The 26914-nt window shown below is 36.8% G+C and overlaps 1 protein-coding gene across 3 annotated transcripts in view; it reads right to left on the reverse strand.

Annotated features, from left to right (window-relative positions):
* Window positions 1-3047: 3047 nt before the first annotated feature.
* The window catches only part of ADGRG6 (adhesion G protein-coupled receptor G6), a 114164-nt gene continuing 90297 nt past the window's right edge, over window positions 3048-26914 (reverse strand). Inside the window, exons 17-25 of one of the 3 annotated variants that reach the window (XM_062573749.1) lie at window positions 25678-25784; window positions 22749-22876; window positions 21135-21403; window positions 19427-19541; window positions 18077-18360; window positions 13873-13974; window positions 11332-11484; window positions 8937-8983; window positions 6004-6084 (exon numbers count right to left, since the gene is read on the reverse strand). In XM_062573749.1, coding sequence (XP_062429733.1) covers window positions 8970-8983; window positions 11332-11484; window positions 13873-13974; window positions 18077-18360; window positions 19427-19541; window positions 21135-21403; window positions 22749-22876; window positions 25678-25784 — 1172 coding nt within the window. In that variant the 3' untranslated portion in view covers window positions 6004-6084; window positions 8937-8969. Of the gene's footprint in view, window positions 6085-8936; window positions 9007-11331; window positions 11485-13872; window positions 13975-18076; window positions 18361-19426; window positions 19542-21134; window positions 21404-22748; window positions 22877-25677; window positions 25785-26914 lie in introns of those variants that run through there. The other 2 variants (XM_062573747.1, XM_062573748.1) reach the window with 2 other exon arrangements.

Here is a 26914-nt window from a genome sequence, read left to right on the forward strand (position 1 = left end):
CTTGGTGGCTGCTGTGCACTGAGTGCGTAATCAAGCAACCCTGCACCTTGCTCTGAGCTGACCTGATGATATATGAGACCGGGAGAGAGTACGTGGACTGGAGGGCCTGACGGGTTGCAGCTCTGTCCCAGTGTTAAGGGAAAAAGTTATAGGTAGGAACAGACATGTCTGCCACTGTCAACAGAGGGCTGTTGTTTTTTTTTCTCCCTGGACAATTATGCAGCTGGTGATTTCTGAATCACAGGATGGCAGCCCAGCAAATCAAATCATTTGGCCAGTACTGGAATAAACTAATGTGTGAGCCTGAACTGGTGAGCTGGTTCTGTTTGCTCAGCTGACAGCAATGTAGCAGTTGCTAATTCCATTACATCCCCTCAGAGCAAAAAAGGAGAAAATGGAGCAACCAGAAAAAGAAGACTCTGTATTACTCTCTCCACTAAATATGCCCAAATGTAGGCAGACAGCTCTCTCCTTCCATCTTCGAGCACAGAGTGTTTGCTTTATCCTGTGATGTAAGGGATTACTAAATAATAGACAAACCTGATATGAACTCTCCCACTTATCTCTGCACCGGTGCTTATATATGGAAGAATCTTGTTGCATTTTCCACTTAACAGCTTTTAGACTAGCAATAAGCCACTGCCCTCTGCTGGAAGAAAAAAAAAAAAAAAAAAAAAAAAAGAGTGCCAGGCAAATGGAAAACCGGAGTGGAATGGTGACAGCGTGTTAATATCGCCACTTTTACTGCTTTTGGAACGGAAAGGCCAAAAAGTACAACCGGACGGGGGTAGCGAGAGCCCACCGCTCACCAGGCACGGCCGAACGCGCTCCTCCGCTGCGCCCACTTCTTCAGGCCCCCAGAAAGGGGAAAGGCTGAGGTGATGCTTTCGGAGTCCAGCTCAGCGGCCCCCGTGGGCTGGGAGAGTGCAGGATGGAAGAGGCAGAGCGCCTCTGTGTGGGGGGGCACACGGCGCTGTGAGCTGCAGAACCAGCTCACGCAACAGCCTGGGGGTGCCAAGACTGCGCAAGTGCTCCGAGGGAACGCTGGACCAAATTCATCAGTATTTACTCTTTCTCCCACTTCTCACCTACAGAATACAGTCCTGCACTTCTGAGGATTCTTCTCTATCTAAAGCTGTATTTTTGAGACCTCTTACTAGAACAGTCTGGATACAAAGTCCCCAGCGTATTAGAGAAGCCAGGAGTCTTTGGTTTTCTGGAACATGCTAAAGATCCAAGCTGGCATCTCTTTTGTAGAGTAGGTCATCCAACACTCCTAAAAGCTGCAGCATTAAAATCTCTGTCAGACAGCTGTGGTTACGTAATCCATACGGACATCACCGCAAAATGCATACCTCAGGAGCAGCAAATCTGTACTTAATCAAAGAATTGTAGCAGTACTGGCTTTGAGCAAGCAGACATATTTGAGGAAGTGCTAGCTTTCTAGAAGAGGTCTCCATGAGATTTATGTAGCTATTTCCGGTGTGGTACTTGAACCGTGCCAGACATTTTTCATTGTGGGGGGCATTATGGTCTTCTTGTACTGCGCAGATACTATGGTTACGTTAGCCTCTGAGCATGGAAGTGCTGGAACTGCTGCCTTGAACTGTGGCAGATCTTCAGCTTAAATCTGGAGAGTTAAAGATACTAATTTTGATTCACAGGCCCACAGAAAGCCCTGGCTCTCTGCTCTCCAGTGACCTCCCTCCATTGCCAGTCAGCAGGATGGGGCCAGAAATGCTGCTGAAAGCATGAGAGGGTGCAGAGACGACCTTGGCAGCAGCCTTTTCCCTACTACTGCAAAAAATGGTTGTCCTGTGGATGGGAGTGCCATCATATAGCCAGGAGCTCTGCAAATTAAATGGAGAGTGGCCAAAATTGGCTCAGGAGAGGGTGAAGTGGGATGCCACCTAGTACACCAGCAGCTGTAGTACTGCACTGCTCCACAAACTGGGTGGCATGGTTAGGTTTCCTGACCTTACCTTCTAAGCCCTTTGCCCTAATTCCCTGATCCATGTAATACTCATACACATTTATAAGCAGTAAATAAATAACAACTTTCTATGATGGCTCCGTGAATGATATACTGCTGTCCCCTAACTTTGGAGTTATTCTGGTATTTGCATAGATGTGTCTGATTATAGATCAGCCTTTCAAAAGTAACAAAATGAGGTGCCATTTTATGTAACTCAATTGGTTACAGTAGGAAGCTGTTAACAGTAGAGGATTAAAATAAAATTGTTCTTGATATTTAAAAGTGATGAAATGAGGAGAAAAATAAATCCACCCCCAAAGGCTGCAAAACTCCTTACGAGTTCAGTATCTGCCAAGATCCTACTTGAAAAAACTGAGCTCCTTCCCTTAGGAGGGTCTTCCCACACAGTTCAAGGCATGAAGCCCAAGAGTAGCGTTTCCTGTCCGCATGGATGTACAGTCCAGAGACACACCCAGCAGCCTCATTAATAAATATCTCTTATTCCATGTTTTATCTTGATTGCTTTCTAAAAATATTACCACTAAATCATCGTATTTTCTACATTTTCTATAATGAGGCTTAAAGATAGGTAAGCAGATCTGGTGCATTTAACAAATTTCCATGCTTTTTAAAGGTAAACTTTTAAAAGTAGGCCATTAATATGTTATATTTGATGTTTTTACATTAGTGTGTATATTTAGTCAAGTAACTGTCTGACTAAAATATTTTAACTGTGATCAGTCAAAACGCGATTACAAGTTAAATCCTGCTGTTGATAATGAGGAACTAAATTCAGCTGGAAGAAAACACATAAATAGAAATAATTCCTGAGTTTTAGGAGTTTATCCTGAACTTATAAATTTGTAATACTTTTAAAATATCATCCCAATATATTGTCTGTTATTCTGCTGCCTTTCCTTTCCTTTCAGTGTTAAGATGTAACTGCAACCATAAATAAATGAAGTTGCCTAACGTTCAGATCACTAGACCTAGCACTGAGATAATCACAAAAGGGTAAAGTGTTTTCTGCAAAATGAATTCCTCTGATGAGATGGAGACAAGTCTTGCACATTTATTTCCAACATTTTGGCTACACACGTACCCGCCTCACATACTTAATAAACACAAGACTATTTTCCAGAGTTCCACTAAGTAATTTTTGCCACACAACACTAAAAAGGAAAAAAAAAAATCAACCATTCACTATTAAAAGACTTTAATTATTTGGAACACTAATATCCAGAATGTTTATTTGAAAATGGTTCTTTCCACTTTAGTCCACCTTTAAATCTGTTACACTATATTCCACTGACTAGTATTACAAATTACACTGACATGTTTCCTCATACTTGTAAAAGAACTACAGTAAATTGTTTCACAAGGTGTTTGGAAAAAGCATATATATGAAATTATTCTTTCCCTCTTCTTCTATGATAAAGGAGAAGCTTACTTTTAAAGTAACAAGAACAGACATTATAGAGCTAAATATATTTTGACATATTTAACCTCACAAATAAATAAATATATACAAGGGAGGTTACAGCACGTCAACTACAAAGTCAAAGCTTTACACTGGAGAACTGAGAGCACTCAAGAGCATCTAACTGACACAGACAGTTTAAGATTACTACATGGTAGTAAAAAAAAATCTTAATTCAGCAAAAATATAGGTAGCTGTACATTAAACTGATAGTTAGCTAACAGCCTTGCTTCAGTCAAGATACTGTGTTTGTTTTTTATTTATATTTATTGATTTATTATGCTTTATTAATTCCTCATTTTCCAGGAATGTTTGGTTTTTATTTGTCTTCACTTCTGAACACCTTAATCAGGTAGAAATCTCACAGTAAGCTGCTATGTGAACACTATTATCTACAGTAGTTAAGCAAGTGGGATGATAAAATATAAAATTCAGTAAATGCTGGTACATAATCTTTCCATATTTTTCCCCCCTTATTAAAAATATCAGAAAACATTAATTCCCATTAATAATTGTATTTGAAGTAGATAGGGCTAACTCTCACTCACACCATCATGTAAGTATTTGCAGTTATAAAGACTGAGGTTTCATTAAAGGCATTTGTAGCAACAGCAGTATTCTTGGACGGACTACAATTAGAACATACTTCTCTTTCAGCAAACAAAGTGTTTGTAGCCAGGGAAAATACTCCATTTGTGCGGTCACAGCATTAAATGATCTCTGCACACAAGAGCGCATGCAAAGAGCAGAGAAAGGCACAAATCCATATCCCAAATCACTGAACATCCACCTGCTTGGAAACTGAAAATCTCACAGCATAACTTTCTGGCCACCTTCTGAACACAACTAATCAAATATTTGGCTAAAAATGCTTTGGTGAAAAATGGCCTTTTTGAAAGATGAACATTTCCATTACAGACATTATTTGCTAACATATTTGAAAATACCTTTGATTTTTTGGCTCATGCTTTCATTGACATGTACAGTTAAAATTTTTATAAAGCCTGGCATGTGAGGAGACACACTACTTGAGACATGCACTTTTGGCAGACATCGTTGTGTGCTAACATGTCATAAACTTATAGATACCAAAACAAGCAAGAACTTCATATTCTTGTCTACCCTCAGCACACACACAAAACTCCATGTAGTTATGCATACAGAATAGTAAAACAAAATTCATTAATGTTGCCTGATCACTGTTTGACACTGTGCCTTCAGCAGTCTTGATCCAGTCAGTCAGTGGGGGGCAGGAGAGGTGATAATATCGATACATGAAGTGCCAAGAAAGACGTCATTTATTCATCATCAGGAAATGTACTGCAATCCCCACATTCTTCTCATGTTGCAAGGCCATTCGAGGGCAGTGGCTATGCATACAACATACTGGATGTACAGAAAGTGACAAATGGACCCATGGGCTTACAGAGCGTCCATCTGGTATCCAACATTTTCATTTTTAGCACCATTCATGGTTTTTAGATTGTCAGTGTTCCACATTGTGGTCTCCTCTGAAATATTTAACATGTGCATCATTACAAAAACATGTGTGGAGAGAGATTTAGGTGTATATTTATGTCTACATATAGGGAAATGTTTTCTATTTTGTTTAGTGAAAAGAAGCATTAAGCACAGGACTGTGCACATTGGCACAGACACTGTATATTGCAATGGGAGATGCCATCTTTCATACACACCGATCAATGAATGTTGAAGCACGACTTTTTGTAAACTTTGGACTTACCTGTTTGCTTGTTCTGCATCAATCCACTGTTTCCATACATATAAATGGGCTTAAAATTTTCAAAAGAGTTATTAGCAACCTGCACATCTTTCTTACCCAGCACATCTTAGCTAGCCATGCACATGAATACAAAATAGCCTGAATTTACAGCACATACAGTTTTGGTAAGCAAGATTTGCATGATTAGGTCTTCTTAGTCAGAATTTGTTTAAAATAGTCCTTACAAAAAAGAATAGTCAAGAAGCAAGAACTTTAATAAGTGTAGTATGGCAAATCCATTTTCTTCAAAAGAAAAAGATCATCAGTAAACTGTTCAGAAAGAGCTTGCTTGTACTGCAGGATGTCTGCTATTTTCTCCAAAAGCCAAGACTTGCTTCTGTTTGGATTACATAATTCAGAGTTAGGCCTGTGGCTCTTTTTCAGTCTTAAAAATATTTACATAGGATCGCAATTAGCTGTCCAGGTATCATGTTGGCTGGCACTCATTTCAAAACAGCTCAATATCATGGTGGAAAATTGTCATTTTCCAAACAGTAAAAGGGTAGAGAAATTGGTCCTCAGATGGAAGCTGTTAATAGAATAACATTATAAACTGGGAAAAATAACTAAACAGGTCACATTATATGACAGATGAATCTCTCCTTCATTATTCTCAATTCCATGAGGATTTGTTGTCTTGCTTTGGTTCAAAAAATCAGAAGTCCAGTTAGAACTTTGTGCTGTGACTAAATGTGTCGGACGTGATGATACTTTTATAGAAGTTGTCAGAGTGAGCATTGCAGTACCCCTTGACCTTGTCAATAACCTGATGGACAGGGATGATTGATGTTTGTTCTCCATCCTCTTGGGTAAATTTTGAAGATGGTTTGTCAACAAATATATTTTCTAGGAAGAGGAAAAAGCAACAGCAAGAGGTTAAAACTTCTTAAGCAAACTCATAGTTTAAGAGATGTGTCACTTCCACCCAGCTATGCTTTCAGTTATCATTATTGTTGAATGAAATTATTGCCCTGAAAGCCAGCAAACCACTTTTTGGCTTGGCATTATTTTTTCTAAATTCTTTTCAGAATCCAGCTTTTGCCTAAATTCAACATATTTTAACCTAAATGGCTAGAATTTTAGTCTCTGCTCAGGTCTCTCTTGAGTTTAACCCCTCTGTTCTTTTGCGAAAGTGTAACTGACTCCTACTGTTCATACTTTGAATCTTACGAATTAAAATATTTCAGTATCACTAGAATAGGAGTGGCTTCCATAACATCTGCTAAATCACATCTCCACACAACAGAGTAGTGGAAAATGATAGCAAACAAATGTAATTATTTCACTGTGAAAATTACAATCTAAGCACAGAAATAATCACAGAATGTAAGAAAAGATGACTTGCACCTTAAATCAGACAATCAGAATTAAAATTGGTCTAAACTTTACACTTTGACTTTTCCACAATGTGGAGAATACAAGCTGAATGATTAAGGGAATGAAATGTGAAAAACTGCTATCATTTCAGAATTCATATACTACAAACCAAGGATGGAACTGAAGGGAAAAAGAAGTAAGGCAATTCAGTCTTCAAATTTTCTCTTTTAGTTATTGAAAAGATATGGACCTTCCTGTTTCTGATGTTGCCTAGGGCACTTCTGATAGGCACACTCAACATTATCAAAAAATGTTTATCTCCCTTTTGCAGAGATGAACCAGATATATTTCAGGATCTACATAAAAGAAGAAAGTATTTTGCTTTTACTGTTAGTTAGCAATCCAGGCTCCCTTCAGAGCTAATGGAGAAAAGCAGGCATTTCCAGAGCGCATTTTCAAATCCTCTTTCAGACATCCACATTATGCCTGACATCTTATGCTTGCCTGTTTTCCATCATTAGCTAGAAAAACAAACAAGGGTACCCTGCTTCCTACAGTAAAAGCCTCAAAACCTGTGACCTGCGTCCTACCCTTGAAGTTACTCAGGACAGCTCTTAAGGATGCCTCATGGCCGCTGGCACACCAACAAGCCCGAGCCTAGTAGCCTTCTTCATAGGCCCCCCAGAAAAACCCTCCTCTCGGGCTGAGCTGGGAGAGGCTGCTGCAGAGGACAGGGCTGCTGTTCTCAGACCGGTCAGTAGGTAGAGCTCACGTAGCAAGCAACGAGAAAGCGAGCATCCCTTTTGCTTTAGTATATCGTCTTAAGGAGCCTTCTATCGCTTCCACGGTAGCGAGTAAGGGTGGAATTAATTCCTGTAACCCGAGCAAGGCTTGGACCATCGCAAGCTTTGACAGTAAGAAGAGGATTCTCTGAAGCGATGTTTTCTACAAGTGGCATTTCTGACAGTTATTTAATAGAATTTGTCAAAATCAGCTTTGAAAATTTCTTGGATCATTTAAGGAATTAGCATATTGTTTCATACATTATTTCATACTATGATTTCATAAAAAACTTTTCTTATAGAAATGAATTACTAAATAAAACAAAACAGAAAAGTAATCTCTCCTCTCACCCACCCAGAAATCAAGCCACAGAAGAGATTTGCAGTATCAAATGATGCATGAAGGAGGAATGCATTGCAGAGTGAGAAATCAAAACAGCTTCACCCAGGAAACAAGAAACAGGCATGTTAAGACATATCAGAATGATTTTTTTTAAAGCACGCATGAATGTCCATGAATCGCAGCAAGTAACTCCATGTCCACTATCATACTGCTGGGTACTCTGTACCTTTCAAATGCATGTATTTACTAGCCAACGGTATTATATTTTGAGTATGTATTTTTCTACATATTGAATATCTTATTACAAAGATGAAAAGCTAATTCTTAGTCTTCAGGACAGATTACTGAAATGCCTCACTTCTTTTTACATGACATCATTACATTGCTAAATAACACCTATGAAATTTGCATGCAATGGAACTATAAGTCCTTCGAAATCATTGGTGCTCTCTTGCTCTCTCTCTCTCTCTTTTTTTTTTTTTTAGCTCAATGGGCTTCAGTCCAGAGCAGAGGGTTAGAATTGTAGTGTAGTAAACGGGAGCTGTATCACCAAATTCTGTGTAGAAATGAAACTAATTTCCAATTTATAAAAGTGCTACATATTTAACTACTACCTATGAGGAGTTTGTGTCTGTTTTACAAACAGTAGTGCCACAAGATGTCAAAGTGATTTCTTCTGTCCACAACAAGCATCCCAGTTACTGCATTATACATTCAACTGATAGTTCACTGTATGGCTTTCAGACATACAGAGTTTGTCATTCAGATTCAGTCTGGCTGTGACTGGATATGGAAAACCAATGGCTAGAGGACTAAATTCCATAATAGCTATAGGTCAAATAGAAATACAGTATTTTTTAAAATTTCTGTAGTAGCTCCTTAAACATTCAACATCTTTCTAGGAATCAATCAGATGATTGTTTTTGCTTTTTAATATGTATTATGTATGGGTGTTTCAACTTAATTTCTTCTCCCTAGATTACTTTATGTGGACATTAACATCAGGACATGGTCCGTTTCCCAAAATGGTATCTTTCAAATGCTTCATGCCCCATGCAGAGTGCACGCAACCAGAGTTTGAAGCACGCTTATCCTTTTAAAGTGCAGGCTCAGCACCAACGACACAAGAGGTAATAGTGAGAAACAAGCAGTGCTCCTGATTAGCAAAGTCCTTTGTGTCAATTAGGACATCATGCAACTGGCATCCCTCCACCCTGCTCAAACCATGCATTTGACAAAAGCGAGTCTCACTTTACCTGTAATGTTCCACCACTGATGAGGAAATGGCCTTAGAAGACATTATCTATACCACAAACACATGAATGCCTGTGTCAGTTCCAAGGAACAAATTACAACCGTTTTAACAAGAGCTGCCAAAACATGTAGCTATTACATTATTTTCCTATACTTTAGCTAAGACATCACGATGAGAAATTCAGCTTGATTAAAAATCAGAATAATCTATCTCAATTATTTTCTATTATTTTAACACTGCCAGAAGATATGTAAGTATTTGAAAACCTAAATTCACTAAAAATTCCTTTAGAGTATCACAGTAAAGTGTACGTTTTCAGAGATCAAAGAAAAATGTAATAAAATTTAAAAAATGTATAGAAAACTGTGGTATTGTCTTACTGTCCACTAAAAGAATACATTGCAAGTTACGATTACATTGCTAACTAAAATCCATTTTAGGAACTAACTTATGCATAGGCTTAAGCTCACTGCTTTTGTGGAAAATCTATGGGCACTTTCTGAACTTTGACCCCCCCCTCTCCGCTACTTAAATCTTACTATCTGGAACTGTCTTGTTGCTTTGATTCAATACTACATTGCAAAAACCCTAGCACTAAATCACTTTAATATTCAGACTGATAAAAAGCTTTGAGCCCAACAAAACATTTAAGCACATTTTAATCTTCAGTCACAATGCCAAGGATGTAAACATTCAGCTGCCACTAGTGTGAATGGGAAGTCTCTGTCCGCTGTAGCGTACACAGAACGAGGGACACGCCACAGGCACACTGCGTAATGCTCTCAGCTAGCTCATTTGACATTTTTGAAAGGACGGTAGAGGGATGTAATTTATCACATTGATTACATGTTAAATTAAAATTGCTATTAAATTAATAGTAGCATTGTGAATGGTGAAATATTACACATGCTGTTTGTGGAAGACTGCTGCTAGAAATGCCCTTTTACAGGAGAGAGAGCTGACGACTGCTTATTACTTAGGGCACCTGGAGCCACGTGGCACATCCAAACGGAGAGGGCAGCAGGAGAAGCACCAGGGAGGGGGAGAAGCCAGCCGAGAGCAGCCCTGGCTGAGAAACCCGAGAGGAAACTCCCTAGGCGTAAAGCTTGGTGAAGTGGTACGCCAGGGAATTTCTGATACACTGCTGATTTTCACTGTATTCAGGGCAAATGTAATTCATGTACGTTCTCTGTAAGCAAAAAAAGATTTACGCATAACTCCTCATGCTAATGGAGGCCCTGAATATTAGCTAGGGGTTGCAGCCAAATAAAATAACTATATACTGCTCCCCCAAAACGGGAATTCTACACAAAGGAATTTTGTGTGCCTAAGTGAACCAGGTAACGAGCAGCAAGAAAACCAGGAAGACATTTCCTGGAATCAGAAGAGACTGAAGCATCAGAAATGAGACCTGGGGGATTTCTGAAAATAATTTAATCTTAAAAAAATAATGGAACTTTCCTTCCAATAAATTCATATATTTCATATTTAAAACAGCGTTTCTAACAAATACTTTAAAGCAAGCAAATAAATCTCTCTGGGTTACAGACGTGTGCAAATGTTAATTTCATTTTGTTTTAGACAATAATTCTGTGACAATATGTTACATGACTATACAGTATGATACTCATGAAAACATGAGTTAACAAAAACCTGGTAACAAAGATCCAAAAACTACTTCATAAGCTATTCAAGTGCTTTTCTGAAATATTATTTCAGTCATAAGCAAACAGACTTGCAAAACATCCCCGTCCCTGTTTTTGTGCACTTTTAAAGTGTTCTTAAAATAAGCAAATTTTTATTTGGTGAGAGTGAAATACAGATAATGCCTTTTATTAGACCACTGACATCTCAATAGATAAACAGTAAATATGGCATGCTATTTGTGGCAGGGAAAAACAGTGTATACTCAGGGAACACAGTATTAATTTGCAAGTAGCTTCCATTTGTCTCTCTCCTGTAAATGTGTTACTGTTAAATGGAAGCAGTTTTGCTGAGTGAATAAACTGTGGAGTTAGATTCAGAAAACTTGATTTCTATGCAAGTTTTCATGCTACTTCGGGCCAGAAATGCCACCTCTGTGCTTTGGTTTCTATGTGTTTACAGTGGGATAAAATTTTTCTTCCTCTAACCAAAGAGATGAAAGTGTCATAGGAGAAGTAAAGTAAGGTTTTCTTTTATTACAAATACTTTTTAGGACAGGAACATACACAGATCAGAACTATACACTGGATGTACTGTATATTAGGTTGAGAGTCTTAGTAAACAATAACATTTTTAAAATACTGAATTTATGCAAATTAGTGAAATTTTCTCATGTTAACTTTTGGGTCACTAATGTACATTTAACATCAAAGTAAATATTCCAAAATGCACCGTGTTGTAGTATAACTCACCTGTATGGCTGTTTCGTTTCAAATATGTATTTGTGGTAGATTTTGATTTGGACGTTAAGTAGGTTGAATTGGAGCCAATGGAACTAGAGGATAAGGATTTCCCAAGATTATCAGAACTCTTCTTTATAATGTTGGTTGCTGTCTTGCTCCAATCTAAAAATGGTTGAAAAGTTTTAAGCAATTAATTACTGTAGGTACTAAATGCCATTTTTTATGAATTATGAACATTCCAAGTATGAGATGCATTTCTTAATGTTGCTTATAACACACAATTTGTCTGTTTCCTGTCAGAAAGCCTTTTGATTTCTTAAGAAGTAAAACAATTTTTCCAATTTTATTTACTTTGCTGTTTACTGGAGTAGTTAAAATTGATGGCTCTATTTCTAACATTTTAACAATACTTTGGTTGGATGGCAGAACTTTAGAAAGACCCGGCTCTCCAGGAAGCAGGAGAGCAGTGAGGATCTATAGCAGTATAAGGATGCTAAATTTCATCATCTAACCAGAGAAATCTAAAGGGTTGGACAGGGGCGTTTACAGAGGCCTTATCATTTGAGGGCTTGATCTGCTGCTGTAGAGCTCCTACATATTAGTGGATTTGCACTTGTTGCTGTAGGTTTTAGAATTCAGTGCGTTATTAATAATAATGAATAATAATAGTTATTTAGTAGTTCATGTTTGAAGAGTTTTGTCTGAATCATTATCACAACAGACTCTTACACTGAAGTAGTTTCTAAAATTAATTTAAATAACTAATACCGATAAACCTCTGGGGGAAAACTGACACTGAAAAACTCACCACAAGTGCCCCAATACCAGTATCACGCAGAATACATGTATCTAACTATTTCTGCAATACATACTTGCAGGTAGGTACAGGCAGTTTCATCATTAGTCCTACTGTTGCTGTTACCATTCTAATTTATTGTACTGCAGTGAAACTCAGAGAAATGCAGAGAAGACACATGGGTCACTCAAGCTATGGTTTATAAGAAGATAAGGATTTTATCCTGAATAACTGCAATAGGATGTAGATTACTATTTCTGATCTAGCTGTGACAATGTTGTAGGGTTTTGGCTATTGCTTTGCTTTATTATAACATGTATATTATAACATTATTTCAGACGGATAAGGATTTAAGATCACATTTGACTTATATTGCACTCTTCTGTCTGCTAATAGTTTGATGTTCACTTAGAATAAAATCAGCTGCTGGTGGTGGGCCAGTTAGCACTGGGTGTAATGACAGCCCATTAAGTAACATCACTGAAACACTCGAATCCTTCAGGTTTTTATTTCTATCATCCCGAAAGGCTGCCCAACAGCAGCATAAAAATCTGGAAATAATTTTATCCATCTATGTTTTCCAGTCCAGGAGTTACAGCATGTACCTCATGGAAACTAAATGTATGAAATAATGTGGATGCCTGACCAAAATATTTTTTTTCCTAATTCACATTAACTCTTTGAGATCACAAGTCAAGATTTCTTAAAATAATGTGAAAGCATAAATATTTCATTGTTTACAATAAGAATGCATTCCCTTACTAGCACTGTAAAAACAAAACAAAATAAGAGAAAACATAATTCTTCATGGAAAAGCAGTTACTTAAAACCTTGAAACAGCCCTTCAAAACCAACAGAGAAAGGACACAGCAAGTACTTGGAGCACTGTTGTTATGGAAGGTACTTTGGTCTACCTGACTAGGCAAAGAGGTTATGCTCCTTTACATCAACTATAGGTAGAAACCCTGGTCGAAGAACTGTATGAGCAAGAATTATGAATTCCAAAATCTTTACATCACATAGCAAAGCAGGATTCATGTGCCTAAACGCAGGAGCCTAATGCAATCTAAGATGGCCAAAGGTACAGGAGTTTGTACTCTACAATAAAGTATCCGAAACAACTGTTTATTTGCTGCAAAGGACAGCTGTAGCAGCGCTCTCCTTGCACTCTGAGAATCATAGATAAAGGTGGACACCAATTTAAGCTTCTGCTAAAGAAATTTCTTATGTTTTCAAGTCCCTAATGCTCTCTCAGATTTACATGATGAAGGACAGAATCATTTGAAAAGGTGAAGATAAGGCAAAAGACTACGGAGCATTTCTATCTGCCCTTTAAGAACCACTCCTACTTCGATCTAATAGTCCACAAGTTCGTCATTGTGGGATGCGGGAGAAAGGGAGTAAGACTGACTTTGAATGACAGAATTTGAACCTTTGGACTTTGACTTAATGTTTTCCGATTTTGCAGGGAGTCTACAGGGCCTTCCAAAACCATGCTCATAGCACTACAAATTTTACCAGCTGCCTTCAGTGGAAAACTTAAAGTGAGGACTTGAGACTTTTTATGAAGTGATATCTGAAAGGTCCCTTGGCAATTGTTATTAATAAAGTGAAGTGATAGCCTATTAATACTCTGCTTTTCCACATGTGTGCCCTAAATTGTGTTACATGGAAGAATAAAATAGCACGCTCTTCACCTGGACTTTTTCAGACTATTCCACCATCTAAGGAGTGGAGCCATGAAAGTATTTTACCTGAATTATCTGCCAGTCGGAATCTGCCACAGCAGAGGTGTCTCCTCCACTGTTTCTGCACGTTTTCTTTCATAGCACAATGGAAAACAAATATAAACAAACCTGCAACAAAAGTGAATAAATAGCAAATAAAGCATATATTTCTAAATGGATAAACAGATTAAGTAAAATGCAATCTGCTACAAATCTAAAACAATGCTACAAAAGGAAATCAAAGGAAAATCATGTTCAAGTCTTCTTATTGTCATCTATCTGCATGTCTCATTTAATAGGTACTAAAGTTAATTAAAGTTATCTCATCCTCTAGCTGTAATACATGTGTCTGGAATATTAGAAGGGAGAGAATAGAGCCCCTTTCACTGGCACTGCTGATTTAGATCCAGCTCGGTGTGGATCTTTTAATTATTTTTTGGCTTAGATAAAAATAATTAGAAGGTTTTGTCTTTGGAATAAATGAAAATTTTGCAACCAAAAGGACTGCGAGAACTAGACTACAAAACTAAATGCAGATACTATTTTATAGAAAGATGATACTTTTAACTCCTCCTATTCCAAATCTACAAAATTGTGCTATATTTTTTTAAATCTGAAGGCTTGAAATTGGCATTAAATAGATGCACAGAAAAAGAACACTGGATTTACATGCATCACATGCGTGTACTTGAAATGATTATGAAAATAGTAATGAATGCTCAGAAGTATTGATTAGGTATGCAGTTATTTATTTCTGAAGAAGATTATCTGGTTTGTACATGCAATTGCAAACAATATGTTTAAGAATATTGCTGTAGATTTCATTTTTTGCTTGCAAATGTATAATTTTTATTTTCAAGGAAGAAAATGGGCATCTATCACGTGGCAAACAAGGCTTCAGTTGGGCATATGGTATGATTTCATCATTCTTCAAAGACACTTTAAGGCTAAATATAGAAGTTTGAATTATAATATGCTCTTGGCCATTCCCAGGCAGGCACCAGTATTGCAATCTTCCATCTTTCTCTGGCTTGGCCTGTTCTTGTTTTACTTACTTTTATTCACTGGGAAAGAGCCAAGCTGAGGCTGAACACCTGAGAGCAAAATCTTAAAGCCATATCCCTCACGATTACATCTTAAAAGAGAATAAATGCTACATAATGTGGGCAAACATGGTTTAGTGATGTTCTCTAAGCTTGTTACCCTGCTCTGATCACATACAGCTCCATATGCCAATGCCTGCTATATTTCAGCTGGTAGAAGACCAGGGCAGTATCAAGCTTAGAAAATACAGATCTAAATCATAAAACTATTCTCTTTCCTCCAAAGCCCTGAGGTATAATTTTGCATGAACGCTTATCAGGGAACAGGACTGGTATCTCCTTACAACACTCAGGGCAAGCTGAGCCCACTGAGATCAGAGAACCAAAACAGTTAATTTTGGTACCTTTTGGTAATAAATATTGTGTCATGAAATACAATATTTGCAAAATTTTTCAAGATAGGAAAAAATTGAGAGGTACAATTTAGGAAAGATGAACATATCTTAATGTGTCCTATAATGAACTGCAAATTTAATTCGAACTACTGTAAGCTCTCCTGAATTCTGGTTAATGTGTTTCCATTTAGTAAAATATTTCTGTGTGCGCTTCATTGTAAGCACAGAGTAATTCCAATGTAATCACTAGCAGCTCTTACATGCTTAAAGTTACGCAGTTGTTTGTGCTCCACAAGTTCCTCTTCGTACTTTTGTATTGCTACAGACTTACTAAATTGATGCTTAATTAAATTGTGGTAAGAGTTTGGAACATTCTGAACTGTAAAAAAAAGAAAATGTGCATGTCTATAGTAATACAAAAACAAATGTAGCACATTAAATACTTTGCCGTTGCCCTGTCTGGGCTTGGTCTCTGCATTTTTTTAATATGTATTTCATTATTCATTAAGTTTACAATGTGCTTTAGCAATACAGCTTTGGTTTTGTTTCCCAGAGCCAAATCAGACCCTAGGCTTTGCTCTAGCTTGGCTCTGACTTAAAAGTATTTGGCTTGCCCAGGCATATATACAAAATAAGCAGCCAAAACCAGAGATGTTCCCAGATTTTTACTCTTGAGCGTCAAAGAGAGAAAAATCATTTCCTATGTAGATGAAAAAGCAAAGTACAGTAACACCAGTAGTTACTGCAACCTACTTTTCCACGGCATTGGCATACATAGAAAAGTAGGTTGATGGAGGCTGCTCGTATAGCTTAAAACATTAGTGCAGCTTTCAGGAACTAGAGAAATGGAATAGCCATATTTATTGAGGATGTGATCCAAAGCTCACAGAAACAGAAGACAGATGTCACTTATTACATTTGCCTCTCAAAGCTGGAAGCAGCTTTTCAGGGAATTCTGAAGTTTTGTCTTATAAAGTTTTAACAGTTCCACTAATTAAGCTCATGCTAATTCCAATGACAGACTTGCCACATCAAACTACTTTCAACAGCTGGGAAACACTTCCTGATAGGCATCCAAAATTTTTCTTTGCCCTATTCCATCCCCTTACTGCTAGATGTATGGGCACAAGTTATATGTGATTTTAAACACTCTCTTCCCTGAGTTTCTTTAACCTTTCCCAGCTCTTTCTGACACAGCAGTAAGCATTATCACATAAAGGACTACTGTAGTCCGGTGTTTGACATGAGGTGCCTGTAGGTCTGCTGTGCCTCATCTTTGCTGCCAAAACATACTGCAAGCTCATTGTTCATCCTCCTATTGGGTTTAGTCGTCAAGGTGTTTTGGTTTCATTTTCTACCTTAGCTGATTTCCAAATATTCATTTTCCACTGAATAATGCTATTACCCCACAGAGAGCGAAGCACTGGCACGCAACCGTGTGTGCACTCTGCACATACAAGCTTAAATGATTGTACTGAAAATTCTAATTAAAGAGTACTTGTTGAATTTGACCCCGACAGGCTTTTCAGAGTTTTAATCTCTTTTCATTATCTTCCCATACTTTCTAGTCTCTCTAGGCCCTTCTGAATATCTAACACTGACACATTACAGCAAATACTTCATTATGCTTCTAGGGGAATATCAGAATCTGTCCTTTAGAAAAAAAGCCTTTAGTAACAACATCACATTCGGACGTTTTTTGCCATTTTGCCTAGCATTCTACATTGAACCTGAACCAAACCAAAAACCGCAACATTATTCTCTTTCCAAGAAAGCTCAATAAATCTTTTAGAACAGTAAATATATCTCAACTGTAACAGATAGAAATCCACACAGTGTAGCAGTTAAATACTGTTTCCATTATGGAAAGATATTTTGCTGACCCTAGGCAGATCTTTATTTATCTCAATATTTGTGTGGCATAACACATGCTCCTCCAATGACACTCTTGGGTTTTGGTTTTTATATTTTTTCCAATAAAATGTTCTTTTCTCAATATTTGTGTGCCATAATACACACCCCTCCAATGACATTCCTGGGTTTTGCTTTTTATCTTTAGTTGTTTTTGCTAGTGGATTGGCCAAGAGGAGGTGGAGATTCTTATGTCATTTGGTATATAGCAAATCAGCTCAGAGCTGAAATTCTGATAAATGTCAGCTCTATAATATTGTAATTTATAATCGTTCAATTATAATTTGCAAAATTTTTCACAACTGAACTACTGAACTATTTTAGAGAGGTAAAGTATCCAAAATTTCAGTAAAGGAAACAGAAATAAGCAGACTGTAACAGTCACTGGATTTTTCTTAAAGAATCAAAGCATATAACATATCCCTGTGCTATCTCTCCACACTAAAACAGGACTGAAATTTATTTTACGGGCTTTTTATGCCTTAAGAAAATAGTTATGAGCTTTACAGATTCACTACAGGAATAAATTAAGGAAAGAGGCTTCCTAGATTTGTTATAATCAGTGAAAGGAAATGTTGAAGGTCATACAGCATCTATATCAACAGAGATCATTGCAGATTGTTAGATATTAATAGCACTATTTATAATACAGGGCATTTTATTGGAAAGACCTTGAAACATTATTTAATTTAACCAAGACATTGAAAACATTTGAGGTCAGTACCATTATTCCATATAAGGGGAAACTTTAGATGTCTTAGTATCAAGGGAAGATCCAGAGAACTTGGATTTGAATTCTCTAGTCAAATCACTGGACATAATTTCTCGCCAAACAGCAACAGCCTAAATATTGTTTGTTCATAGAACAAAAATTCAGCTTACCTTGCAATGAATTGAAAATTGAGAAGAGGTACAGGAAAGGGAGAGTTAACGGACCCCAGGCAAAAAAGGCAAAGCCCCATGTCATGCCCAAGAGGAAGGTAAGGCTGACAACGCTACGGAGATTCCTCAGGATCTCTTCCTTTAGGGTCCGATTAGTTCTTTTCCCATTCCTCCCACAGATCTGCACCATCACCACAACAAACATGGCAATGTTCATCAGAAACACGATGCCAAAGTAACCAGCACAAGTCACATAAAAGACAACTTTATTCTTGATCCAGCAGCTGTAAAAGATACAAAAATATGATCATTTTTAGACAATATGAACAAGCCCCTGCTTAAGTTATTTAGATAACTACAAATATGTCTATACACTGCTGCCGAGTGGCAATTTCAAACTAAACCTTTAATCATTTTATATTTGTAAATAGGATGAAATCCAGGGGCAATAAGACACTATGGGTCATATTAGTATCTCAGTATCCTGTATCTCATTTTACTTTAAAACTAATTAGATAGAAAAGCTAACCTCAGATGCAGGGAACTGCAAACCCATCATGAAAGATTTAGGCTTGATATGAGTAGCTTCACCACTGGTATCAGCATGAGCCATAGGCTGCTGTAGTAACATAATGGGCTACATACACACACCAGAGGCAAGCTTGGATCTTCAGTGCTAAGATCTCAAGTGTCTGCCACTTGAGCAGTTCGAGGAGAACTCAAACAACTCTAAGGAAGAAGCTGAATATGTAGTCCTTTCAGCTAGCCATGTGACCGTCAGCCATTTGAGAGATCCATCTTATTCTTCCAGTAGTAAATGGCTTGCATGCTTACCATGGTACTTAAATAAAAATACACAATGATATACTTATCATCATGAAGCTTTGCCAGGCAAGGCACAGAAAACGAGATAACGAACAGTCATATAAGAATTTGAGGGTCTGAAGAGAGATTATTATTTGGATATGTAGGTAAGAACAGTGAAAGCCAATGACCTGCATTGACAAAAGGTTATTTTATTTACACAGGAAAACATATTTATACTACTTCTTTCTTGCTGTCACTTAGAATATACGGCTTTTATTTAAGATAAATCAAAACTGGCATTTTTATTCCTGTGAAACAAAACTTATGGATTATTCTTTTGTTGGAGGTGCGTTTTCCATGGCATTGGGTAATGCAGACTTGCATCCAGTTTTTCTCATAGCCTTCTCTGCACTTCAGATACAAATAACTTAGAAGACAAACATGTCCACTTTGCTTGTTTTATATACCTAGGCCTTTCTCAAAGCAATCTGCAAATGCTAAATTTCTTGCAGAATGTAAATACTAATTAAAATAAATACTTACAAATCGTCTCCTCCTTGTCCGTTAGCATCTTTGCCATATAATTCTTTGCCATATACATGACCTGCGTTTGTATTTGCACTTGCTAAAACAATCGTTATCACTAGAGCAGGCAAACCTGTAACACAAGAAAGTTTGCAGTTTGCTTTCAAAACCCCTAAACCTTCCAAATTACCACGTAAAGGTGAATTATTGATGCTTTCATCAGTATTGCTTTAGTACAGAGTATCCTGAGGTAGATCTATGTCAGAAAACTGCATAGAGAAGTAGAAGGAAATAAATATTTTTTCAAAAAGTACAAATGTATAGAGCTTTCAGAGTACTTTATAAGCATTAGTGAATAAGTCTCATAATATTCTTTAATGTAGAAAAGGTTACTATCCTATTTTAGTACATGATACTAAAGTGTCGTGCTAAATAAAATAAGTAAAATATACTAAAGTGTAAAACATACTAAAATACATTTTACTGAAGTAAAAGATTCTCCCTTAATTATCCAAAGTTAAATTTGCACCTGCACAGAGGCACTCATAAGAAAGTAAGAAAAAGACTAACAACAATTAAAAGAATTAGACTTAATTTTAAGTTGGAATGATTTTTTTCAGATATTGTGATGCCCCTTAATCAGGCACGAGGCAAACATGAACTTGAACCAACAATTTTGTTTTATTTTTTTCCTCAGATGTAAGTGTTTTCTTTTATAACATCACACACCCTTCACTAAAATGAAGTGTACCAAAAATGAAGTAAACTACATACATTTTTATAAATAAAGTGAAGGGAATATTTGGGGAAAATAACAAACAACTAGAGAACGATGCACACAGAGGTACAGCCCATGCAGAATAAACGTACATTTCCTGGCATGCCCTATTTACATGTCTTATCCTTGCTATGACAAGAGATTCAAAGGGGAAGAGGTTAATTTGCTTTTCCTACCACTCAGTCCTTGTCCTCTGCTGAGGTTGCCAAAGCGGATGCTAGTTGCCAATGGAAAGACATCAATTATCAGCTGGACTGAGGTCACGGCTCTAGTCATGAGGTTAATGGTTTTGTATTGTGTGGAATTATTTCAAACAGAATATATGCATTCAGGCAGAAGGCAGAGATTCCCAATACACAAAAAAATGAAGATTAAAAACCTTGCTGCCTGAGCCTCACAGTTATTTTTCAGTACTACATTTTGCATTTCAACACTAGAATGTACACTGATTAAGTCAGGCAAGATACCTCTATGGCTTAAATACTGTGTTGAAGCTCAGGACATTTTAGTTGTTCCTGATTCTGCCATAGGTTTTGTGCTTTTTTGGCAAGAAATGTCAGGCTTGATCCAAAGCTTTTTGAAAGTCGATGCAAAGATTCCTATAGTAACTGCAGGAGTTACTACTGCTGCAGTTCTCTGTCTTTGATATGACAGTAATGTTTCTTCTCGTCCATCCTGGCCTGTCTGGAATGTGAGACTAGTTTATCTGGTCCCTCTGATCCTCCTCAGACTGCAAGCTCCTGTGGGGAGCAAATAGCAGCTACAGGATATTTGCACAAAATTAGACTATGGAACTATGGTCTCAGCAATATTCAGTATTTATGGTGCTCCCCAAGGTGGGGAAGGAAATTTTATCCTGGTTTTGATTCTTCTCTGCATCTATAGAGATCTTCTATACAGCATAATTTCAAATATATGCTATGCAAATATTGCATCTGCTGAACTCACCCCAACCAATGATGCAAAACTTCAGTATATATCGCCGTATATAGGTGTTGAATACTTTTACTAGAGCAATGTACATGTGAACGGCTTCTAGTCCCATCCATGTAAAGGTGGCCAGAAGAAAAAAGTGCAAAAGGGAGGCAACAGCTATGCAGAGGCCATCTATGTCAAATGATGCAATCCAGCCATCAAGCAAGAAGATCAGGTTAAGACAGAGCAGGGCTGTGCTCAAGTTCATCAGGATTTTTGATGGATAATCTCTTCGCAGCTTCCTAGTGAGAGAAATACAGGTTCATATGATCAAATGGCTTCAATTGCCTGAACTGCTTACAGAAGCCAAGCTGGCCAGCTTACAAAGTAAATAAAAGCAGTGACCTTCTTGTGCCAATATGCTATTGTGGCAATAAGGCATAGGGAGGTATACCTCTGTGTAGTATTGCTGAAGCTTCCTGCTACGTGTGCTGGTGAAGAGCCAGCACTTCTTTGAGTTGTTAATAAGCTATCTAACTGATGCAAGAGTTTAGCTACTGACTTGTTACTAAGAACGTCTCAAATTAAATATAAAACAATGTGTTTTTTATTTTAAATGAAAACTTAAGAAAAATAAAAGAAAACACTTTCAAAATATACTGCTGGCCAGAAGCTCATCTCTGGTTATTTTCTCTAACAATCTTTGCTTGTTTTTCAGAAGACATTGCCCAGTGCATGTTGCTATTTTTTGGTTTGCTTTTCTTTTATAGGATTAAGAAGACTGAAAATCAAATTAATTTTTTTTAACTGAGAGATATTGAAATGTATGCACTGATAGGCAAACCAACAACTTCTGCCAACTTTGGACAATCTCATTATATCATAGGTAATGCAAAAGCAATGCAATAATTATTTAGAAATATTTAGAACTATTTTTAAACATCTCAGAGAAAAATTCTTTATTTCCCCAGTAAAATCTCCTTCTTTAGCAGTTACTCTGTCCTGTCCTGTCACAGGCAGAATGGTTCCTTTGTGGCCAGCTGTTGATATGACTTCATTTTCTCTTTTCACTGTTCACAGAATTGTATCACTTCATAACTTTTGCATTCCCTTGAGTCACCCTGACATTTCAGTGGATTTGTTTTTTTAAATTGTCGTAACACTTCACAGTTTAGCTTCATTTTATTTTCTCTTCCCCACTTCCTTCCGAAGAGTTCTAGCATGTAATTTTTCTAGTTGGAAATTTTCTTATATATTCAGGACTTACTATGCTTCAACAGGCTTTTCTTTTTTTTAATTCTGAAAAGCCTGGCTGTGAATTTTAAAATATACGCCTGTTTAGAATCCAAAGGATATAGTACTCCCAGAGGAGAAAATTTTGGGACACATTAGCCCTATTGCTCTGAGCAGCACAACACAGCAAAAACAGGAGGAAGGAGTCTGAACTTGCATCTCCTTGGAAAAAAAAAATCTATTTATAGCATTAAGCACAAGCGTCTTTACTTATTTTTTGTTTAAATATAGATTTGCCTTTCTAGATGAAAATACAACAACCATGTGGCTAATCTACATAATACGTTTATTCATTATATAATTTATTCATTGTATAAAGGTATTTCTTTTGCAATGTTTTGAACTAATACTTACTCGAATGCAACGTATGTCAGAAGAGTTGCAGCCGAAAATATGGCAGATATCCCACAGCCTATGTAAGAGATAAAGGTGAGGACCTTGGTATTCTGGGAATCTATTTGTGTAGCCGTTCCCTGAAGATCCTAAGTGTGAGAGGAGGAAGAGGTGTTAGTCATAGCAAACTCCTTTTTAATGAGCACAACACAATTTCTTGGTAGTCAGTCAAGTAAAACTCAAAAACACTTTGACAATACCTCTACAACCCTGATGTTAAGGTTCATGTTTACTGGGTATATTTAGTTTATAGTTGTTACACCTCTCACTTCCTTCCCATGGCTCTTGAAAACATTGTGTTGTAAGTATTATAACTGCTGGGATCAGCACAAAGACAGAGTCTGACACTGATCATTGTAATTCATCACGAGGAATTCAAGTGGCCTTTTAGGAAAAAAAAATCCATTTTCAGATTTTTAGTTCAGTTGCTTATAGACATCTTTCTTTAAGAATAACCTATTTGTATGGAAAATACAATAAAAAAATGTATTCTTACTGAAGTGTACACCATTTTGGTGAGTTTCTGACATCAGTTCTCATTATTAAAAGTTCGTAGGAGCTGATGTAGCTAATCATCTACTGGTGAAACCAAGGACAAGATATTCCTCTTTGGTTTTATGGCCTGTTTTGACAGGCAAACTACAGTTATGAGTAGAATTGGTCAGAAAAATAAAGACAACATTTCAAAAAAACTGGAAATGAGGTAGGAACATTCTGAGGATTTTTTTTCCAGTTTTCTGTCCAACTGTAATTGCCACATAGTACTGTCTGAGAATAAATACGAGTGTTATTTCCTTTTCTTAAGGACAAAACAAAATAGAATGCTTGGATATATAAAACTTTGGGGTAAATGTGAGCAAATACTGATATTTAATGGTGTCTAGTCTATGGTCACTGATACTGTTGCCCTTAGCAAAAATATCTAGCAAAAGGATACCCATAAAAGGTTACAAAACACAACATTTTTCACAGGAAAATTAAAGAGCTATATGCAATTTTTAGACTCTGTTCATCTACCAGGCTCATAAGACATTTCACATACATCAAGAGAATGTTATTTGAAAGTCATTTAATATCTAAATTAATGTCAGAAAATATTATTAAAATGAAAATGCAATTAGAAGGTCAAAACCATGTAAAAATCTACTGGAATACAGCCCAAATTCAGAAAACTTCTGCCTTATTTTCTAATGCAACAAAAGCATTCAGGGGAAGAGAAGGGATTCATTGAATACACCAAAAGAAAACCCTTTCTTTTCCTTTTGAGTGTGACTGTTGCATTTGGGAACCTAAAGAGAGATTTGAAATATCACCAGATTTTAAGAAAAGATTGCAATATTCCAATTGCTCTTGTTGGGATTATTTTCTTTCAAAAATATTTCAGCTATGCAAATTTCTGTAGACATCTGACTGCTGGAGGAACTACACTACCGAGGCTGAAGTGCCCCATATAGTACCTTCTCCTACCTCCCTGATATGCTCAGACCTATCTATCTCAGCCATGCAGTTTGGAGACTTTGCTTAAGGCTCTCCTAGCCTTAAGCTATCATAAATATCACCTAAGTTTTGCAGTAGCCCTCAATGGGTAATTTTTTTCCAATGGAAGCCCTTGAAAAATACTGTAAGATAACCCTTATTAATGCCATTTAAAAGAAAGCAGCAAATAAAGTTTTACAAATCTTGCAAAAGAACATATTTCTTTATACTTTTGGGCATTAAATAAATATAAATCTTGTCAGATTTGCAACCTAAATTTGTAAGGGGTGACTTATCCTCTTGAGTCTCAGGATGAAATGGAATTACTGTGCTCCCTTGTCTTGGCTTTTCATCCCCACTAGCAGTTTTGCTTGACAGTGGGACATATTTTTCTTTACTGTACTTTTTCCCTAAGCTCTGTATTTTTGTTCTGCAATGTTGTCACTTTTTTCTCTAAAAAAATCAATTTCTACATTTTTTCCTGCTAATACCTTCACACATTCCTGACCTTGCTATTTCAACTCTACCCAGCCCTATTTCTCTTTCACCACAAATTTCTCCACATGTTCCTTGCACTAGTTTCCTTTATAAACTGAAAACTCCCTTTCTTCTGCAACCTTTTCTAATCTCTGTTCATATCCTCTCATTATTTTTAAGGTCAGTTTCTCTTCTCATTGATCAGATCTGAGATCCCTTTAAAACGTTATAAGCTGTTTTCCCTTTTCCTTCTGATTTATCCCCTCTCTGCTACACTTTGTCCATGCCTTGCTCTGCAGCTTAACACATGAAAATCTGGTCACACCCTCCAGTCTTGAGGGATCAAAACTGCATCAAAACTACATCAAAAACAAATCCATTTTATTGGATTATATTTTTAAAAAAATGATAGGGACTCGCTCCACCTTAGGATTCATCACTTTTTTTCTGTTTCTGTAGTGGAAGAGTTAGTACTGGGGCTTAGTTTTACAGTCCCTGATTCTGACATTCTTTTTGAAACAGACATGTCCCAGTTTTGAAGTTGGATAGAGCAATATATTATTTGTATTGTGGTATCATTCAGATGTTTCAACTGAAGGTCTTTTGTAGTACAGTAATTTTCAAAATTTAGAATATTGTTTTGGGTACATTTTAATTTTTATTTTGTAACAGCCACTTGTAGAGGACTTAATAACTATTTGCCTTTCATTACTGATTTTCTTTATTATCTCATTCCTGAAACCTTATCATTAGATATTTTGTTATGAAAAGATATCTTTATGAAAATAATGGATAAAATAAATTATTATTATAAAACAAGTGCAAAATGAATAACTCAAGTAGCAAATATGAATGAAGATACTTGTCTTGATCCAAGACAAAAACTATGTAGTGGTTCTTAAAAAAGACAAACCTACAGAAAAGTAAGTTTGCTTACCATTAGGACCCCAAAGTGTGTGAGATGGTTGCACAAGCAAATTGTCTCATTCTCATTGGAGTCTGCTTGCACCTTGCAGCCCGTAGGGTTCCAACCACCATTACCACCTACAGAAATGAAACCAGAGAAAACACACTTTCCAACAAACTTGTATCACTATTTCTTGAACAGATTTCTAAATTCATTTCCTGCAAACAGAGAAATGCTTTCTCAAATTGAATCAGTGAATATTAAAAATAATCAGAAAAGTAGCAAGTATCAAATTTCTTAGGTTTGGCAGAAAATTCCACCAAGCAAGTGTTCTAACTTACGGCCTGTTAAGCAGAAGCAATAAATGGAAGTCTATAATAAAGGTAGGAATTTTTTTTTTGATTACTGAAGGATGAATAAGACTTAATATGTAGATTACATATTAAGACACACCTTAGCTTTACCCTGCAATAACATGGTTTTAGAACTTGCCTTTATCACACTGATGTAATGTCTGCACCTGCCTTCCTCCTACTCATATATCCTCAGGCCACGTATGAAAGTCCAAAAGTAGAAGGTCCTGCCTTTCTCTGCACTTTGTAATGAAAACGGCCAGAGTGGATAATCTTGATTGTCCTTTCTGGCCTTAAAAAATTATGAAATAAATTATCCCCCTACCCTCCCTACTCAAAAAGGCCATTTTGAAATAGTAAGTGGAAAGACTGTATTTTTAAAAAGTAAAGGTAAAAAAGTAAATTTTGTATTTCCCATTACTTTCTCTTTTCAGTTTTTCCTGCCAAAATCTGAACTGATTTTGTGAAAGTTCGTGTTCTCTGACTTTTTAAAAACATGTTTGCCCAGCTCTAGCCAAAATTCAGCAAATTATCTGACTGACCCTCATATTCAAGATAGAATGTGAAGACACTCCAAAACTTAAACCTTTCCCCAACTCAAGCTGCCACTGAGAATTGATTTCTCCTTGTGTGTTTCTCCTTTGATGCTCTTAAGTTTAGCTTCCTAACTAGGTTTTGCTCTTTTTGTATCCTTCTCCATTCTCCTCAGTTCTTCTCTCTGAAGTTCCAGTCTTCAACTCCAACTTCAGATGGTAAATTTTATCTCTTGCAAGACTCTCTATTAATCTCCTTCACCTCAGATCCTACTGCTAAAGATAGTTACATTTTCATTCTCTCTCTTTTTCCTGGTAAGCAGAAGTAAGGTCTCTACTACTTGGTAGTGATCTATAAACAGGAAGTGGCACTGGAAAGTC

Source organism: Rhea pennata, chromosome 3 (assembly GCF_028389875.1).
Source record: "Rhea pennata isolate bPtePen1 chromosome 3, bPtePen1.pri, whole genome shotgun sequence".
Taxonomy (NCBI): domain Eukaryota; kingdom Metazoa; phylum Chordata; class Aves; order Rheiformes; family Rheidae; genus Rhea; species Rhea pennata.